Source organism: Tamandua tetradactyla, chromosome 2 (genome assembly GCF_023851605.1).
Source record: "Tamandua tetradactyla isolate mTamTet1 chromosome 2, mTamTet1.pri, whole genome shotgun sequence".
Lineage (NCBI taxonomy): Eukaryota > Metazoa > Chordata > Mammalia > Pilosa > Myrmecophagidae > Tamandua > Tamandua tetradactyla.
The window spans coordinates 185,007,190-185,027,622 of record NC_135328.1 but is presented as its reverse complement, the minus strand read 5'-3'; the positions used below and the strand labels follow the sequence as shown (position 1 = coordinate 185,027,622).

At 38.6% G+C, this 20,433-nt stretch overlaps 3 protein-coding genes and 1 long non-coding RNA gene across 6 annotated transcripts in view; 3 read left to right on the top strand and 1 right to left on the bottom strand.

The window, feature by feature from the left end:
• The window catches only part of RLF (RLF zinc finger), an 87,644-nt gene extending 80,889 nt beyond the window's left edge, over positions 1-6,755 (top strand). The window contains exon 8 of the mRNA XM_077150137.1: positions 1,384-6,755. Within this exon, the coding sequence (XP_077006252.1) occupies positions 1,384-6,033 (4,650 nt within the window). The 3' untranslated portion in view covers positions 6,034-6,755. The remainder of the gene's footprint in view (positions 1-1,383) is intronic.
• Positions 6,756-11,636: 4,881 nt separating this feature from the next.
• TMCO2 (transmembrane and coiled-coil domains 2) lies at positions 11,637-14,177 on the top strand. Its single transcript, XM_077150150.1, has 2 exons — positions 11,637-11,992; positions 13,774-14,177. Exons 1-2 carry the CDS (start codon positions 11,759-11,761, stop codon positions 14,089-14,091), a joined length of 552 nt encoding a protein of 183 aa, XP_077006265.1. The 5' UTR covers positions 11,637-11,758; the 3' UTR covers positions 14,092-14,177.
• On the bottom strand, positions 13,573-20,195 carry LOC143674434 (uncharacterized). The gene is made up of 4 exons (XR_013171053.1): positions 19,498-20,195; positions 18,299-18,372; positions 15,431-15,505; positions 13,573-13,908 (listed from the first exon to the last, which is right to left on the bottom strand). It is a non-coding gene; the product is annotated as an uncharacterized LOC143674434 (long non-coding RNA).
• ZMPSTE24 (zinc metallopeptidase STE24) overlaps positions 19,848-20,433 on the top strand; it is an 86,229-nt gene continuing 85,643 nt past the window's right edge. The window contains exon 1 of one of the 3 annotated variants that reach the window (XM_077150145.1): positions 19,848-20,197. In XM_077150145.1, coding sequence (XP_077006260.1) covers positions 20,075-20,197 — 123 coding nt within the window. In that variant the 5' untranslated portion in view covers positions 19,848-20,074. The remainder of the gene's footprint in view (positions 20,198-20,433) is intronic. The other 2 variants (XM_077150146.1, XM_077150144.1) reach the window with 2 other exon arrangements.

Here is a 20,433-nt window from a genome sequence, read left to right as displayed (position 1 = left end):
CTCCCAGCATTTAGAATGGTGCCCCAACACAGAATAACTGCGTGGCAGATTGTTTGCTGATTTGAATGGTGGAACTTGTTCTGCTATTGTACATGGTATTTTATTGAATATTTACTATGTTCCAACATTGTAGTAATCACTTTACATTATTATTTCATTTATAACAACCTTATGAGGAAAATACTATTACTTCCATTGCCACTTTACAAATGAGGAAACTGAGGCTTGAAGGACTTAAAATCTTGTCACTGATGTACGTGGAGTTCAAATGCAATCAAAGTCTGGCTTTAGACCTTATACTCTTAATCACGACATTTTTAAGCTCTACTATATTGTCCTCCCTTTCTTTTCTCATTTTCACATTCCACCTTAGCTTCTCATGTAACAACTTGCTTGTGCTAGCTAACCTTTTATCTCACGTGACACATGATCTTCCTGTTTCTTTTTTTCTTACTAGTTTCTGAGACCCTCTTGCTGTAAAGAGATTTTCTAATTTCTGTTCTTTTTCCATGGAAAACTGAAATTATGTACATGGGTGATTCTTTTAGGGGGAAAGGAGGAGAACCATTTGTTTTAGCCTTGGAGTTTTTTTTGTTTTTTTTTTTTAAGGCGTAAATATTTTTTATCATCACAATCGACTCCCCCCCCCCCCTTTGGTGAAAAAAATAACATCTATAGAAATAAAAGCAATAAATTTCAAAGTACAGCACCACAATTAGTTGTAGAACATATTTCAGAGTTTGACATGGGTTACAATTCCACAATTTTAGGTTTTTACTTCCAGGTGCTCTAAGATACTGGAGACTAAAAGAAATAATCAATTTAATGATTCAACAATCATATTCATTTGTTAAATCCTATCTTCTTTCAACCAATTTTTGTCCTTGAATATAAAGTGAGTTTCTTGCAGGCAGCATATAGATTGGTCCTGTTTTTTAATACATTCTGCAAGCCTGTGTCTTTTGATTGGGAAGTTTAGCCTTGGAGTTTTGAAAAACATGATACATGAATATTTTAAATTGAATTCAATATGTAGATTCACTTTACCCTGAATTCCTGTGAATTCTTGTGCATTTAACATTTATTCATGTGGCACATAGGTAAATCCCTTGAGGGTTTGGGACTGCTTTAATACGCAATGCCTTGTAAAGTTGGGTACTCTCTAAATATATATTGTTGTTCATAATTATAAAATCAAATGCAGTCATTTGCATGTTAAGTCAAGAAAGTTTTAAATGTAATTTGGCAGGAAGAAAGGTTTCATATAAATTTTAAGAACTCCATAAAGAATTTGAGATGCTAAAATATATTATTAATGAAAATTATGTAATCTCTATGAATTTTTGCTGTATGAAAAAAGTAACTTCTCTGTTTTTCTTGTAGGCACAAGATGCTGGTCTTGGAGTGTCTATTTTACTATGTGTCAGAGCTCTTCAACTCAGATCAAGTGAGGATGAGGAAATGAAGGCCTCAGTTTGTAAAACAATAGCTTGTCTTTTACCAGAAGATTTAGAAGTTAGACGAGCTTGTCAGCTTACAGAATTCTTAATCGAACCTAGTTTGGATGGATTTAATATGTTAGAAGAACTGTATTTGCAACCAGATCAAAAATTTGATGAAGAAAATGCACCAGTTCCGAATTCTCTCCGATGTGAGCTCTTATTAGCTTTAAAAGCCCACTGGCCTTTTGATCCTGAATTTTGGGACTGGAAAACTTTAAAACGACACTGCCACCAACTACTAGGACAAGAAGCCTCAGATTCTGATGATGATCTAAGTGGCTATGAAATGTCTATTAATGACACAGATGTTTTAGAGTCATTTCTCAGTGACTATGAGGAGGGTAAAGAAGATAAACAATATAGAAGAAGAGATATGACAGATCAGCATAAGGAGAAAAGAGACAAAAAACCCATTGGTTCTTCTGAAAGATACCAGAGGTGGCTTCAGTATAAATTTTTCTGTTTGTTATGTAAGCGGGAATGTATAGAGGCCAGGATTCTTCATCATTCTAAAATGCACATGGAAGACGGAATTTACACTTGTCCGGTTTGTATCAAAAAATTCAAGAGGAAAGAAATTTTTGTTCCACATGTGATGGAACACGTTAAAATGCCACCAAGCAGGAGGGATCGCTCTAGAAAGAAATTACTGTTGAAAGGCTCTCAAAAGGGTATTTGTCCCAAGAGCCCCTCTGCAACTCCAGAGCAAAATCAGTCATTGAATGAACAAACCAAAGGAGAGTCTCATGAATACGTCACATTCAGCAAATTAGAAGATTGCCACCTGCAAGACAGAGATTTGTATCCCTGCCCTGGCACAGACTGTTCCCGTGTGTTTAAACAATTTAAATACTTAAGTGTACATCTTAAAGCTGAACACCAAAATAATGATGAAAATGCCAAGCACTACTTGGATATGAAAAATAGAAGAGAAAAGTGTACTTATTGTCGACGGCATTTCATGTCTGCTTTTCACCTGCGAGAGCATGAACAAGTGCATTGTGGTCCTCAGCCTTATATGTGTGTATCTATAGATTGCTATGCTAGGTTTGGATCAGTGAATGAACTACTTAATCATAAACAAAAGCATGATGATCTGCGTTATAAATGTGAATTAAATGGCTGTAATATTGTTTTCAGTGACTTGGGGCAGCTGTACCACCATGAAGCACAACACTTTAGGGATGCATCTTACACATGCAACTTTCTTGGCTGTAAAAAGTTCTATTATTCCAAAATTGAATATCAGAATCACCTCTCAATGCATAATGTTGAAAGCTCAAATGGAGATATGAAGAAGTCAGTGAAAGTTGAGCCTGCAGCAGGTGAAAAGCAAGAGTGTATTGATCAGCCTCATCTACTTAACCAAACTGATAAATCACATTTACCTGAGGATCTTCTTTTTTGTTCAGGATCAGCTACTTCTCAAATTGATACAGAAACTGCAGAAAATCTGAAAGAAAACACTGACAGTAATTCTAGTGATCAGTTAAGTCATACTTCTTCAGCTTCAATGAACGAAGAGTTAATCGACACACTGGATCACTCTGAAGCCATGCAGGATATATTATTATCCCATGAGAAAGTCTTTGTGCCCTCCAGTTTAAAAGGAAAATGTTCCAATGTAGCAGTTTGTTTTGATGGGAATAAGTTTACGTGTGGTTTTGATGGCTGTGGTTCTACGTACAAAAACGAAAGAGGGATGCAGAAGCATCTACGAAAGGTTCATCCATACCACTTCAAACCCAAAAAAATAAAGACGAAAGATCTCTTTCCCTGTTTGAGTAATGAACATAATCAAGCAACTGAAAAGTTTGATGCAGAACCTAAACACAGTTCAGATACAAACAGTGACTCCCCAGATGAAGGTCTAAATCATAATATTCATGCTAAATGTAAAAGAGAACACCAGAGGTATTCCTCAGAAGCCTCTATTTGTGCTTCTAAAAGGCCATGTACGGAGGATACCATGTTGGAACTTCTGTTGCGCTTGAAACATTTAAGCTTGAAAAACTCCATAACACATGGATCTTTCTCAGGGTCTTTGCAGGGGTACCCATCCAGCGGTGCTAAATCTCTTCAGTCAGTTTCATCTATTTCAGACCTTAATTTTCAGAATCAAGATGAAAATGTGCCAAGTCAATACCTTGCACAGTTGGCAGCTAAGCCTTTTTTCTGTGAGCTTCAAGGATGCAAATATGAATTTGTAACCAGAGAAGCTTTGTTAATGCATTATCTTAAGAAGCATAATTATTCAAAAGAAAAAGTCCTTCAGTTAACCATGTTTCAACATCGATATTCCCCATTCCAGTGTCATATTTGCCAAAGGTCATTTACAAGAAAAACACATCTTAGGATTCATTATAAAAATAAACATCAAATTGGCAGTGACAGAGTAACTCACAAACTATTGGATAATGAAAAATGTGATCATGAAGGCCCATGTTCAGTTGACAGGTTGAAAGGTGATTGCTCTGTGGAACTTGGAGATGATCCCAACAGTAACCCTGAGAAGCCACACTGTCATTCTAAAAAGGATGAATGCAGTTCAGAAACAGATTTAGAATCATCTTGTGAAGAAACAGAAAGTAAAACATCTGATATTTCATCACCAGTTGGTAGCCATAGAGAAGAACGAGAAGGAAGAGAGGGGAGAGGTAGCAGGAGAACTGTTGCTAAGGGAAATCTGTGCTATATTTTAAATAAATACCACAAACCATTCCATTGTATCCATAAAACTTGTAACTCGTCATTCACCAATCTAAAAGGCTTGATTCGCCATTATAGAACTGTCCATCAGTACAACAGAGAACAGTTATGTTTAGAGAAAGACAAAGCAAGAACCAAAAGGGAACTTGTCAAATGTAAAAAGATATTCGCTTGCAAATATAAGGAATGTAATAAACGCTTCCTGTGTTCCAAAGCTCTTGCTAAGCACTGTAGTGACTCTCATAACCTAGACCATATTGAAGAGCCTAAAGTGCTTTCTGAAGCTGAATCTGCAGCAAGGTTTTCCTGTAACCAGCCTCAGTGCCCTGCTGTTTTTTATACTTTCAACAAGTTGAAGCACCACTTGTTGGAGCAACATAATATTGAAGGAGACATACATTCAGATTATGAAATTCATTGTGATCTTAATGGCTGTGGCCAGATTTTCACCCATCGCAGTAATTACTCTCAACATGTGTATTACCGACATAAGGACTATTATGATGATCTCTTTAGAAGCCAGAAAGTAGCAAATGAAAGGCTACTAAGGAGTGAAAAGGTGTGTCAAACAACTCACACTCAGGGGCTTGAACATCAGAGCACCAGGAGATCATTTAGTGCTAAGGCTAAAAAATGTGGCTTAATCAAAGAAAAGAAAGCTCCAATTAGTTTTAAAACAAGAGCTGAAGCCCTCCATATGTGCGTGGAGCAGTCTGAGCACACACAGTACCCCTGCATGGTTCAAGGATGTTTATCTGTGGTGAAGTTGGAAAGCAGCATAGTGAGGCATTACAAACGTACCCATCAGATGAGTAGTGCCTATTTAGAGCAACAGATGGAAAACCTTGTCGTTTGTGTTAAGTATGGTACCAAAATTAAAGAGGAGCCCTCTGAAGTGGAGCCCTGTATAAAGAAAGAAGAGAACAGAAGCTGTGAGTCAGAGCACACAAAACACAGCCATTCTGTGGGAGACAGTAGCCCACTGGTCCAGAACACTGATTCCCCTCATCCAAGTGAAAGGGATGGAGGTCAGAAAGTGTGTACAGAAAGCAACCCAGTATTTGATGCAGATACCCTACTCTACAGGGGAACTTTAAAATGTAACCATAGCTCAGAAGCCACTTCTTTGGAACAATGTAATATAGTTCAGCCTCCTCCTTGTAAAATAGAAAATCCCATATCTAATCCTGATGGAACTGAAAGTGGGACTTATTTCACAAGTTTCCAGCTGCCTTTACCAAGGATCAAAGACTCAGAAATTGGGCAGCATAATTCAGGGCAGGAAAACACTGTAAAAAATTCAACCATTGTCTCCAAAGAAAATTTTAGGAAGCATTCACAGCCCAGGTCATTTGATTTGAAGACTTATAAACCTATGGGATTTGAATCTTCATTTCTGAAATTTATTCAGGAAAGTGAAGAGAAAGAAGATGATTTTGATGATTGGGAGCCTTCAGAGCACTTAACGTTAAGTAACTCTTCACAACCCAGTAATGACTTACCAGGGAGTGTTATGGCAGATAATATGGTAAATGACAATGACTCTGAAGTTGACATACCTCATTCTTCCAGTAATTCTGCAATTCATGAGAACCTGACTGCTATCCCACCCTTAATAGTAGCTGAGACAACAGCAGTTCCTTCCTTGGAAAACCTGAGGGTCGTATTGGACAAAGCATTAACAGACTGTGGAGAGCTTGCCTTAAAACAGCTTCATTATCTTCGGCCAGTAGTTGTCCTTGAAAGATCTAAGTTTTCCACACCAATTTTAGACTTGTTTCCAACAAAAAAGACAGATGAGCTTTGTGTAGCAAGTTCCTAAATAGCAGTTTTGTTTTAGAAACAGACTGGCTCCAACACTGCAATGTGGGGACAATTGCCAACTCGAACAAAGGCTGAGAACCAGCCACACCGTTGTTTAGGGTAGAATAGGCTGTGTATTTACATGAATGTATAATATCTATGTCAGCGGTATTGGCTGAGTTCATTAGCTCTCCAGTTGATTTATTGATTGGGTTTTTTTTTTTTTTTTCGTTTATTAAAAAAAAGAAATGGAACTGTACTCTTGTTTGGTGCTAATTAATACATCAAAATATCTGGGGCTTCCTTTTTCAAATTAAGTGTGCATGATTGTATATGGAACAAATACTAAGGTCCCAGGGTGGGAGGGCTAGGGAAAGGGATATGGAGTTCTTACTTGACTTGAATGTGCACCTGGTGGTGCTTTGTGTAATATATTGTACACTACAGCATCTTATATTTTTTGAGTTGAGTTTCAATAAATTACAATTTTTCACCCATATCTTGTTTACTCATAATATAAGTTTTCATGCCACACATAAACTGGAACTGTACTTGTATTTTCTGGAATGTGTGCTTATATTTTACCCCAGTAATTTGTTTCTTATTGAGCCAGTGAGATCAAGATTCTTTTTCAGTGACCATTGTCTTAAAGTTTTGTGGAAGGAAAATTCTGAGAGATTAACTCTGAGTAGTCAAGATAGCTTCCGGAGGAGGATTGCACTCACCAGTTGGCCGGGGGAAAAGGAAAAGGTGTGCCAAGCAGAACGTGAAGAACATAGCAAAGCCAGAGATACAAAGGCATGTTTCTAGGGAACCACAAATAATTTTATAGGAGGAGTGTTGGGGGAGATGAGATTATTGTGGAGATAGATAGGAACCAAAACATGAACACTGAGGAGTTGGGACTTGAGTTTGTAGGCATCTGGGAGCTTTTGGAGGATTTTAAGCAGATTAACATGTTCAAATTAATAATCATTGGAATGTGATTTGAGGGGCTGAGAATGGAAACACTAGATAACAGACTGGAGTAAGTGAAGCAAACCTGTTGAGGGTCTGTACTGACAATTGCAACAAGGAGAAGAGTAGATGAAATTGAGAGATTTTAAGAAAATTGTTGGGGCTTGAAAAGTGAAAAGGATTCAAGGAAAATGTAAATATTTGGCACTGGTGCAACAAATAAGGTGTGACTATAAGAGGAGGTATTTGGGAAGAGGATAGAATGCCAAGACGAGTTTGGTCTATGGATGTGTTGAGGTTCAGTTTCATTTTTCAGTTCGTTAGGAATTTCATTCTGCCACCTCTTCACCCTAAGTCTAAATACCCCCTATTCCCAAATCAGTTCTTGGTTCAGATACCAGTTGGTAACAGGATTTTTTTTTTTTTAATTAGAGGAAGTATAGTATACAGAAAAAGCATACAGAAAGAACAGAGTCCCCATATACCGTCCTCACACACAAGTCCTCCTTACTAACATTTTGTCTTAGTATGGTACCTTTGTAACTATAGAAGAAACAATATTATTTTAATGATGTTATTAACTATAGTCCATAGTTCATGTTAGGGGTCACTGTTTATAATTCTGTCATTTTGTTTAATTTTTATTCTGGTAACATACAACATAAAATTTCCCCTTTTAACAACATTCAAATGTACAAGTTAGTGTTATTAGTTACATTCACAATGTTGTGCTACCATCACCACCATCCATTACCAAAACTTTTCTGTCACCCCAAACAGAAACTTTGTACAATTAAGCATTAACTCTCCATTCTCTACCCCCATCCTGGCCCCTGGTAATCTGTATTCTAGTTTCTATGAGTTTGCATATTCTAATTACTTCATATTTGAGACCATAGAAAATTTGTCTTTTCGTTTCTGGCTTATTTCAGTCAACATGTCTTCATGCTTCATCCCTGTTGTCATATGTATCAGAACTTCATTCCCTTTTACAGCTGAGTAATAATCCATTGTTACGTATATAGCGCATTTTGTTTTTCCATTCATCAGTTGGTGGACACTTGGGTTGCTTCCATCTTTTGGCAATTGTAAACAATGCCACTGTGAACATCAGTATGCAGTTATCTGTAGAATCCCTGCTTTCAATTCTTTTGGGTACATACGTATAAGTGAGATTGCCAAGTCATATGGTAATTCTATACTTAGCTTTCTGAGGTGACAGGATTTTCAAGTAAGAATCTGTTGAAAGAAAAAATGGTAGGAACAGTAGGACATTTTGGAGGTGGAGGCCACTAATTCCTTGGAACCTTAAACTAATTTTCTTTTATGAGCTTCAGTTTCCTCACTTATAAAATAAGGTATGAGTAATAATCTTGAAAGCTCCCTTTTGGTGATCTGAACATGAGAGCCACCTGTTGACCTCACTTTTTAAATTCCTTATACTGGTGAGGAAAACAAAATGTAATTCAATTTAAAACCCAGAACAAGAGAAAACTAATTTGCTTAAGACTGAATTGTATCCATTCAATCACTTCTATCTCCCATTCGCTGGAAGGATGAAGTGAATCTATGTGCAATGAAACCAAACCCTTATTTTCAGAACCTGATTGACGGTTTGCCGTCAGTTCTAAGATCACTTCCTTTTCCAGTTGGAGCAAGCTTGTTTCATTCCATCTATATTGAAGATGCTTTATGTTAAAACTAGTATATGATAATACTGAAGGCCAAAGGGTTATTTTATAGCTTTTATAATACTTTTTACCTGATGTCTGTTTGGAGTTTGCCCAAACCCTGGCACAGATCTGAAAACATTAGCTTTGTTTTCACAAAGCCTTCATCAGTTTAAGAGTGCTCGCCCCCGCCCCCCCACCAAAAAAAGGGGGGGGGGGGTAGGAATTGAGAGTACCAGACAGCTTTATTGCTTTACCCAGGATTTTTACCCAGAATTCTGTTTCTTCTGTTTTTCACCCGTTCTCATGAGCACATGTATACAGGAGAGTGGGGAATGGTGGAGAGGAACATTTTTGATATGCTTTCCGAGGGTCATTCCATCACTATCCTATCCTCTCTCAATCCCAGGTTGCCTACTTCAGAGCTACACTGCCAAAGATGTGCTATTCAAGCCTTCACAGGGGGGATTAGTCAGTCATTTGCAAAATCCTTAAATATACATATTTAAAGAGAGTTCCAGGTGCTTTGGAAGATAGTGATACCAAAGCAGTATTTTTTTAAAGCACCTACTATCACGGGTCTTTAAGGTAAAGGGAGGGCAAAAATGTGGTAATGGATTAGTGGCATGGGCATCATCTAGGAACTTTTTTTAGAAATGCAGAATCTCAGGCCCCACCCACACCTACTAGACCCAGAGGTGTACTTGTAGTCAACTCCAGATGAGTATGGAAAAGCTCTAGAAGCACTGGCCTAGAATATAAGGTAGGAAATGATAAATGCTGTTAGAATGAAGGTAATTACTAACACTTAGTACTATTAATATCTTTACTTGACAGATGAGGAACTTGAGATAGAGATGAAATGTCTTGCCAAACTGATAGCTGGTAAGAAATGGGGCCCAGTTTCCCATCTCTTGAAGAAAAATATCAGGGAGGGCCACTCATTGTGAAGAAGTAACAGTGGTGTTTGGAGTACAAAAATAACATCCTGTAATTAAACTGAGTATTGTTTGTGAAAGTGAATAGGTTGGAGATGAAGGTGGAAGTATGGAAAGAGCTAGGTTATATAGGTCCAACTCTACAGTCATATATCCAGTGTTGACATTTCCTCATTTAAGAGATGGAAAACTAATAATAGGTTATAAGTTTCTGTAACATGTAGCCTATGAAAAAGTCAAGTTTTTTCCCTCTTGAATGAAAAAATTTAAACTCAGAAAGTTACTCAGTTCCTTCTCTCCCCACCTCATTGCCACAGATGGTAGGTGTGTGATGCCTTTTAGCTTTATATTGATTCATAGGCAAAACCTCCTATATTATATAGCTAGGTCTAGAAAGAGTGAATTCTGTGCTAGACTCTACATTTGAAGGTCTAATCCTTCCATTTGAGTAGGGTAATCAGGATAGGAAGGAGATTTTAAAACTTGTCAACATGTATTTAGCAGGTCTGCTTGGAAAAGAAAATACAGGAGGCACAAGAAAGCTATCTGCGTAGCTGGTAAGAAGCCAAATACTCAAAGTACATAACACCTGCTAGCCCCTCATATGAGTGTTGAAAAGACAGAACAAGTTTCCCAAATCTGGAACTTACAGTATTGTGGAATCACTACAAATAGGTAAAAATGCTGCAAAAAAAACAAACAAACAAACAAAAAAAATGCTCAGTGATGGGGACCAAAAAAGAACGGAATTTTTTATTTTTTATTTTATAAATCCTGAAGACTCAAAAGGATTTAATTAGACAAAGAAAGGGTAATCCAGTTATGTGCAAAGGCTTTATGGTGTAACAGCTTGGTGTGTTAGAGAAATTGACAAATCCAATAGACCTGGAATTGAGAGAATAAATGGGAAAGGGAAACGAGGTTGGATAGGTAAGCAGGGTACAGGTCTTTAGCTATGTTTTAGACTTTGCATTTTGTTTGAAGACCATGAAGAACCTATTGAAAGTAGGTGTTGTGTAAATCAGGAAGTCATAAGCACATCATGTGGAATACTACTGAGTGGAAGTGCCTGAGGAATGGAAGAAAGGAGGAAAGGAAAGGAGAAAGGGGGTATTGAAGTCTGACTTCATAAATTACATTCTTGTATGTGAATTATCTTTTTTCACATAGCTTTTTGGAAATATACTTTATTTATATATTCTTGTATCTCCTTAGATGATAGGTACTAGTCAATAAGTGATTTGACTGCATATAAGAGTGGAGTATGCTGTTTACAAAATACTTAGAAAATTTTACCATTTGTTCCCAATACAAACCTTCTGTAGGAGGTGAAATCCCCATTTTACAGATGCGCGAAATGAGGCTCAGATATGTTAAAGGCCTTCCCCAAATTTATATTTTTTGAATCATTGTGACATATGAAGATAAGTGAATACCACAAAATAATCTGTAATAACTTCCCCCTGCATCTACCAAGGCAAATGAGAGGAGGTTGGATAGGTAACCAACCATTCATTCTTTTAGAAAGCCCTCTCCAAATCCTATCTCCTTAAATTTTCACTGAACCTCGATACACCTGTTTCCTCATTTGTCATATGAAAATAGCCCCTATCCATTTCATGGAGTTGTTGGAAATTTTCTGTATCAACAAGGTCCAATATGGTAGCCACTACATGTAGTTATTTAATTTTTTTTTTTCTATATGGGCAGGCACCAGGAATCAAACCCGGGTCTCTGGCACGGCAGGCGAGAACTCTGCCACCGAACTGCCATGGCCTGCTCTTAAATTTAATATTAAATACAATTTAAAATTCAGTTCACAGTCAGACTATCCACATTTTAAGTGGCTGCCATATTGGGCAAAGCAGATATAAATCACTTCCATCATCACAGAAAGCTCTATTGGTATTGGGCAGTGTTGTGCTAGAGCTAGGCAAAGAACAGAGAAAGCAATATGACTGAATTAAACCCCCCGGCCATAGTTCTGGTTGGTTCTGAATGAGAAAGTTCCCTGGGTGAGCAGGGAGCAAGCTGACATTGTAAGAATGACATCACAAAGCACAGCTCACAATGGTCACAGAACACCTGGGTTCCCAATGCCAGCATTTGTTTCCTAACTCATATCTAACTTCCTGAAGTCTCTGCACATAATAGTTCCTGGAGCTGCTATCTTATTAAAATGTCAACATTTCCATTTTCATCTTCTTCCTGGGAAGATTATTTCCCTCTGAGCACAATATGGAATTGGCTACAAGCAAGTTTTCTGGGAGAGTCTAGTTTGCCTCAGCAAACAAATTTGGGGCTACTAGATAATATTGCTCCGACTGTGCAAGTTATCCTGGGGACTTTCTTTGTGATTTTGTTGGCAATAGGATTATATGCCTTATGGAAACGAAGTGTTCAATCAATTCAGGTTATACTCTTTCGTTACAGAGAAATTTAAATAGTTATAAGTTGAAATTTGATGACTTCTCTTTCATAGCCCTGACACCTAGTTTTAAGACTATGCAGGGGAGCAAGGGTGAACCCTAGTCTCTGAAGTTGGTTGAAAGAAAGTTATTCTTGAAAATCTCCACCAATTAGGTTTTGAGCATAAAAATGCTCTTTCTCACAATGGTTTCTGGCTCGTATGCTATAATTAAAAAAAAAATTCAAACAGGTGTAGAACCTGAGAAGGCAGCCTTAGTTCCAAATTTATTTGATCACTTTTTCACTTTTGAATGCCTACTATATGCCAGACAGCATGTGGGGCAGTTTTTATAGAAGAGGCATTGCAAAATAACCAATATGTTGGGTTTGGCCTTTCTATCATCACTATGCCCTTGCTCTGTAACTGATCAAGAGGGATGTATAATCATTATCAAACTATTTTCATCATTTCCTTGTGTTAAAGACTAAGGGTAAGGTTCCATAAACATACAGGGGTTCTTTTTTAGAATAAGGCTATAATTGACTAGGACAATGAAAAACATTTAGGATTTTACATAGCTCTATTTATTCACCAATAATAATAGCTATATTTACAATATAGTCAAAGTGCTTTGAGAATCCCAATTCCATGGGATTTGAACCCAATTTTTAGGATCATAAACCCAATGCTTCTCTAAAATCTTATTCAACTGGACTCCACCTGAACTAAATCATCCATAAGAATATGTGTGCGTGTTGTGCAAGAAAAGAAAAACTTTTATATATAGTTCTGGGTTATGTTCTAGTTTGGCTATACAGAGACCTCAGCCTAGAAAATGAGGCAGCATAAAGGAGTGTTTAATATCAGAACTCTGGAGTTGGACAGTAAATCTCAGATTCACTGCTTGCTTATTAAGTGCAATTACTTAACCTCTCAGCCCCAGTTTCCTCATCTGTAAGATGTGCTTGCTAACAGTGCCTCCCTCATAGGGTTTTTCTTCTGGTTTTTTGCATGGACAGGCACCGGGAATAAAATCCGGGTCTCCAACATGGCAGGTGAGAACTCTGCCTGCTGAGCCACTGTGGCCTGCCCTCCCTCATTGGGTTTTTGTGAGGATTAAAGGAGACAGTGTATGTGTAATGCTTAATACATAATAAGTACTTAAATGGTTCTGGTTATTATTATAAGGAAAAAGATTATTGATTTTATCTCCATCCTGGCAGGAATCTCTCAGTACATTAAATTTTTTTTCCATGACAAAGAAATCCAGTTTCTGTGTGCTGAGAAAGCATACACAGAAATCAGAATTCCTGGATTCCAGAATACCACTTCCAAATATTTGTGGGAAATGACAGGGTCTGAACTGGAAGTTCTATTTTGTCTGCATAAATAGATCATGCACAGACAAAGTTAACTCCTAGCATGGAGCCTAGGCACATGGCAAACCTTCAACAAATGGTATCTATTATTATAATAGATATATTGCAATATAGAATATATATGATCTATATCCATTATATAATTATAATGAAATACATCATAATTATATAATCTATATAGTATTTATTAATTAAATACAAATAATAATCCCTGACCTACTTACTGCTCCATTTGTGGTAAGGATCAAAAGAGGAAATAGGTATGTGTTGCTTTGTTAAACTGAAATCTTGGCACAGGAGTGAGGGATTATTGTTACTATCATGTGTTTTATTTTGTATCTATGGTAAAATGTGGCATGTCACATGAATATTCAAGTAATACTCAATTTCTGTGTTTCATTTTAGAAAATATTGTTGTTTATAGTCACACTCTACAAACTTTACAAGAAGGGCTCAGATTTCTTTCAGACTTTGCTGGTCAATCAAGAAGGAAATAGTCTTCCAATTCAAGATAGTAATAATATCTTCCTATCCTTGGGTCTACAAGAAAAAATTTTGAAAAAACTTCAGACGGTGGAAAACAAAGTCAAGGACCTGGAGGGGATGATCATTTCCCAAAAACCGGCCACGAAGAGGGATTGTTCCTCTGAACCCTACTGCAGCTGCTCCGATTGCCAGAGCCCCTTACCTACATCAGGGTTTACTTCCACATCTGAAATGTGATGGACTCCACTCTTTTCTAGAAAAGCACTACTTCCTTCATGTGCATGCTGGTATATCAATAAAGATAGAGAACTATATTGAAATTACTCTGCAAGGACTGGCTCTCTATTCCAAAGGGCCCAGCTTCTACTTGTATATGTGGTGGAGTAGTTTGGGGTTTAGTGGTAGTTAAAAATGTCTCTGGGATTGTGGTGTTCACTTGGCAGGCTAAAGACCATAAATAGCCACACAGGAAAGGACAGTCAAACTGGAACTGGGGGTGGGAAAAAAAGGCAAGGTGGTCAGGAATATGGCCTTGAAGTCCTTGTAGAAGAGACTGATTGGATATAATAAAAACAGCAGGAAGGAACTGATTGAAGGAGATGCTGTGGACTGTCCTGCATAGGGAGGCTGGCACCAATGCTGGCCCTTGGCCTAAAGGTAAATATCTGGCCCAGGAGTCTCCTGAATTAATCACTTAAGATGGGGGTGGACATAAAGTAGGCTGTAATTTTATCCAACTTTTACTGACTCATATTCTGTGCTGAGCATTGTGATAAATCCTGAGAATCTGCCCTTTAAGAGCACTAGGTTTAGTTGGATGGACAGTTAATTTCAGATCAGGATATTATAAGTGGGGTGACCTCATTTTGAACTTAGATGAATTCTACTTATGTAAATTCTAACTTGGCAGGGAGGGAATGAGAAATGGAGCCATCAACACACCTGCCATTCCATTCTATGTGCCAATGAGAGAGAGAGCCTGCCTACTGGGAGATGGCAGTGTGCCGCTCCCTCACGAGGTCTCAGTTTCCACAGCCTTATAGTATGAGCATTTTTGCCAAATGTGATTAGTAATTGAAACATTTTATTTGACATCTAAATGAAATATTTGGTGAAAATATTTCTGAAGAAAAATTGGCTATGCTGGCCAACAAGAGACAATATAGCAGTCTCCAAAGTGACACCTTCTCAAGGGATTTCCAAGGATAATTTTGATTATTTGTAATTTTTGCCCACTGCACTGACATTAAACTGTAACCCCTGTGTAAGATAAGATATTACTATGCAGTGTACTACTTGAAAATACAGATGAGTGTCTTTTAGCTTTCTGCTGGGAAGAGGCCAGGGTACAACTTTTTTTGATCATCTTCCATTCAGGTTCATCTGCCACCTCTGCCATGCCCAAGTTCAACCCCAAAGATCAAAGACATGTTCCAAAAGTGCACTGATGGGGAGGTCAATTTCATATCTGTTGTGCCCAAAATCAGCCCTCTGGATCTATTTCCAGAAAAGGTTTGCGATGACATGGCCAAGGCAACAAGTGACTAGAAGGATGTAAGGATTTGGTGAAACTGACCATTCAGAACAGATAGGCCCAGACTGAAATGGTATCTTTTTCTTTGCCCAATCATCAAAGCCCTTAAGGAACCACCTAGAAAGAGAAAGAAACAGAAAATCATTAAATGCAGTGGAGATATAACTTTTGATGAGATTGTCAACATTTTCCGACAGATGTGGGCACTGATCTTTAGCCAGAGAACTCTCTGGAACCCTTAAAGAGATTCTGGGGACTCCTCAGTCTATGGGCTACAAGGTTGATAGATACGACCCTCATTACACTAAGAATGGTGTAGTGGAATGCCAGCTAGTTAAGAAAGACAAAGGAACATATTTCAAAGGATCATTTGACAACAACAAAACAAAAAAAGAGGTAAATACAGGGCAAAGTCAGGAAAGACTGCAGAGGAAGTGACACTAGATCGGCCCATAAAGGATTACACAGGCAGACAATGAAACAAAAGGCATTACTGCTGGAGAGATCATCATGAAGGTATATATAAAAAAAAAAGATGACTTGCCTGGGGAATGGGGGGAATGGAGAGATGTTTCAGAGTGGCTGAAGCCTTGGGCATATCCAGAGCTATAATTAAGGATTTTGGCTTCAGGGCAAGACACTCTAATCTCATCCTCAAATTAGCTTTAATTCATGATGTGGTGAACAGAATAGATGGGAGTTAACTAACGTACATTATTTGGCAGTTTAGGCAAGAAGTCTGTTACTGTGCTGCTGAAAGAATGAGTGCCAAGCCATCTTTTAAAAGCAATGTCTCAATTTTTGTGCTCTCTAAATTTCAGTGTCCTCCTGCATAATCTTGTCTTAGTTACCCCTCTGGGCTATGTCAAAAGAAAGTGTCAGAAGAAGGGCCTAGAAGAGTAGACATGTCAGGTAATGAAAGGCCTTAGAGGTCATGCCATAGAGTATGGATTTTGTACTGTTGGAAATGAAGCATTGTAGGTTGTTAATCAGGAGATTGACATAGGTTTTATTGCCTATGTATGAAATCGGAGAAATTAGAATGAGCTAGATTCAAAAGATAAATCAGGCTGACTCCTACTAGAGTGCACACTGTGGGAGAAACCGGTGGTATCACCTCATTCCTGGCTCTCAACAACTCAGAAAAGATACGCGATACACACCACAATTATAAGAGATTTACACCAAGTATTCATTTCCAGTAGGAACCATTCTTCTCCTGAGACCAAAGAACTTATGTCTTCTGTCCAAGGCTTCAATCATTGGATGCCTGATAAGCAGAGAATCAAGATAAGATAATAGAGGATTTGAGAGTTATTTTTATCATTCAGGTTAAATGGGGTATATTACCCCATGGGAGTGTCCACCACTCTAAAGAGGACAATCCTTATCCTTCAAATTCAGTCTCTTTCATTTGGCAAAATCCTGTCAACAGCCTGTTTTGGGGCTCCCCATTTTCACACTCCATGCAGACCAGCCCCTCTATTAGCACTGTCTTTCTGCAAAAGAGGACAGGTAATTATTTACCCAACATAATTCACTCCTCCCTCTACCGCTACCAACCAAGTCTCAACTACCATCATTTCTCACCTGGATCTTTCCCAGGTCTTCCTAAGTGCATTCCCTGTTTTTATCTTTGTCCCCATTCAGTTTATTTTCTACACAGCAGCCAGAGATCTCTCTCCTTTGCTCAAAATCCTCTAATGGCTTATTCCTTCACTTTGAGTAAAAGCTAGTTCTTAAACTAAAAGACTGCAAGATGGCACGATCTGCCACTCTTTATTCGCTCCACTCTTTATACACCTACTTACTATTTCTTAAATATTTAAGCATTGTTCAACCTCAGGGGCTTTGCATTTGTTATTCCCTCTGCATGGCACACTTTCACCAAATACCCACATGGCTTCTTCTTTTACTTTCTTTTGGTCTGTGTTCAAACATCATAATCTGAGAGGTCTTCCTTGACCCTTTAATGTAAAGTAGTATCCCTTGCGCCAAATCACTGTGTCTTGCTTTCCTTGCTTTTCTGTCATAGCATCACTACCTCCACTTTTATTATTACTTTATAATATTTGCTTATTATTTGTCAACCCCTCCATGTACTCCAGCCCACTGAGAATGTAAGCTCCTGAAAAGGAGGAACTCTGTGTGTCTCACTGCTATGTCTCAAGCACCTGGAACAGTGTTTGGTTCTAGCAGACACTCAATATTTATTGAAGAAAGGAGTGAATTCCAATCTTGGATTTTTGAAGCCTCTCCCTCGCTCTCTGTTCTCCTACCTCTTCAGGATTCCCAAGAAAAGGGAGCTAGTAGCTAACCTTTATTGGGCACTAATTCAGTGCCAGATACATTGCTAAGAACTTTACATGCATTATCTAGGTTGATGCTTGCATACTAGGAGGTAAATACTATTATTTCACGGATGAGGAACTGAAGCACAGAAAGGATTAAGTAACTTGTTAATAAGGGATATGGCTATGACTGCCATTCAAGTAGCCTGACTCTAACCTTGTGTTCTGAGCCACAAAGTTTGGGTAGCACGAGCTTCTGTGAGGTTTTGGACTAACTGCCATAGACTGGATGGATCTAGACAGGTGAAGACAAGAAGAGTGAAGAGGCCATAGCAATGATGGCCCAAGGGAGAAAGAATTTTGAAAACCTATGTATCGCCTCATATTTTTATACTGACACTTAGAAGCTTCCATCATAAATTCAAATAGTTACAAAGGATATAAATTCTGGCAAGTTGTAACACTGACATTTTAAAATAAAACTGCCAAGTCACTTATAAGGCATCTAACAGAATCTACATATCATAACAATCGCTACCATGATAAATTGAAAAAATATATGAGCACTTAACAATATGAAATTCCATATTGTTCTTTTATCACTGTAACTTATACTTACATTCTACTTCCCCCATAAAATATTATCCAATTGTGGTACTTCTGTGTTTGAAAAACCTTGTATTGGTCACTTTTCTGTAATACAAATATGTATATATTAAAGTAAAATAAAAAAAACTTCCTGTAGTTCCATTAGAATTCTTCTGAGTTGAAAAATCATTACAATTATCTTTAATACATAGCTGGTCAAAAATGACACAATTACAAATTTTGATAATAATATAAACATAAAAAATAAAATTTTATTGGGAATGCTTTCTTAGTGAGATGGATGGTGTTTCTCCCCCATTAATTCATGTATCTGAGTGAATATTTTTTACTGAGAGATTAATGGGGTTCAGTTTCAATTTTCTTTTGTTTTCAATATCAGATAGATGTGCTGATATTATTCATATAAAGTAATAAAGGGGAGTGCTAGTTGTTTTGTCAGCAATGTGAATCATTTCTTTGATTTCCTTCTAAGTTATATGCCAAAAATCAAATAGAACGCCTTTCTCGAAATTTATTTCAAATGACCCATCAGCTGACGATTCAATTAGGTCTACCATTAATCTTGTTGAAAGCAAAGAACAGGAAACCATCTGACTTGCAAAAGAATTTGTTAGGCTATCATTAGAGCCATTCACTTTTCTCAAGTGACTTTTAATTATATTGATTACTCTCACTTAGAGGCATTTAGGAAGGGTTGAGGAATTCAAAATATTAATTTCCACGCATCATTAGTGTTACAGTATCACTGTAATTTGAAATTATTTAGTCAGAACCTTGCAGCTGCAGATTTCGCTCAATTTATTGAAAATGATAATTATGTAAATTAGAAACGTCAAGTGTCTTTGTCAAACCAATTAACCACATCAGACTTACTCTCAGAAAAATCCTGACTTTCCGTTTCAAGTCAAACGTGTTAACAAGCGTTTCCGTGACCACATTTTACTTTTGAATTCCAAAACAGACTAGATGAAGTGAGGCCCTTTGTCTTTAGTTATTTCTAATCCTTGCTTTGCTCCGGAGGGCCTTCTCAGGCAAAACTGCAGCCTCTGACTACACTTGGGGTGGAAGAGGCGAGATTCTTAAAAAAATTCTCATCATACAGCCCTCTCTAATGTGCCTGAAATCAGAACAACCTAATACTCCACTTAAATGCCTCGTCTCGCTCTAAACTATCCCTTTAATCATAGGGTATCCCAGGGATGAACATACCACAGTTTGTATTGCACTGGTTTAGAGGAATGATTTTTAGAGCCTGGGAAGTTGGCTTCTCTGTCAGTTTCTGCTTAGCTCTGATTAACAGTTGGCTTGTTATGGCCGGGGTAAGTCCCAACGGAGGAAATGGAATTGCCGCTCCAAAGCCAAGAAATTCGAGGGCTCTGTTGAGCTGCCGAGCCAAGGAGGAAAGCGAGAGCCGAGAGTGCAGGGAAAGAAGCATGTCGGTCTAATAAGATTCAGCAAGATGCTGGTGTGTGGCGAGGAGGGCGGAAGGCAGAGCCGTCTGGTGGCGGAACTCCGCGTCTAGGCTCTCTCCCGCTTCCAACCGGAGGTGAAGAAGGAGGGGTTGTTCCTTTTCCGGACGAAACCAGGCAGCCTTAGGAAGAGTCGGCGTGGGGAAGAGTGTTTGTGTAACACGGCCGGATGCGCGGAGAGAGTGGGTTGGGGGCGTTTTCGGAATAGGGGCTCTCGGAAGGGACAGCTACCGCTGTGACACTGCGGAGACGCTGTGAGGGGACGGATGTTGGTGTGGCATCCGTGCACGCCGTGGAGCCGGGAGAACTGAGTGGCCATGGGGATGTGGGCGTCACTGGACGCGATATGGGAGATGCCGGCCGACAAGCGTATCTTCGGGGCCGTGCTGCTGTTCTCTTGGACAGTGTATCTTTGGGAGACCTACCTAGCACAGCGGCAGGTGAGCCTAGACAGGGCCCGTTTGACCCCGACAGCCGGTGTCGGCCTCGGCTCCTTATTCCCTGGGTGGTTATCCCGACCTAGTACTAGCGTCGATCTAACAGACCCTACTAAGACTCCTAAATTGGCGCGAAGGCGGGCGGTGGCCTTGAGGGCATCTTGGTGTCTCAGGGACGTTCTCCGCAGCGTTATCATCGGACGCAAGCCCGTTAGGGCCTAAAGAAGGGAACGCAGGGT

Coding starts and splice junctions, on each gene's coding strand:
- TMCO2 (XM_077150150.1), top strand. CDS start 11,759: ATGTCAACATTTCCATTTTCATCTTCTTCCTGGGAAGATTATTTCCCT. Junction 11,993..13,773: donor GAAGTGTTCAATCAATTCAG/GTTATACTCTTT, acceptor GTTTCATTTTAG/AAAATATTGTTGTTTATAGT.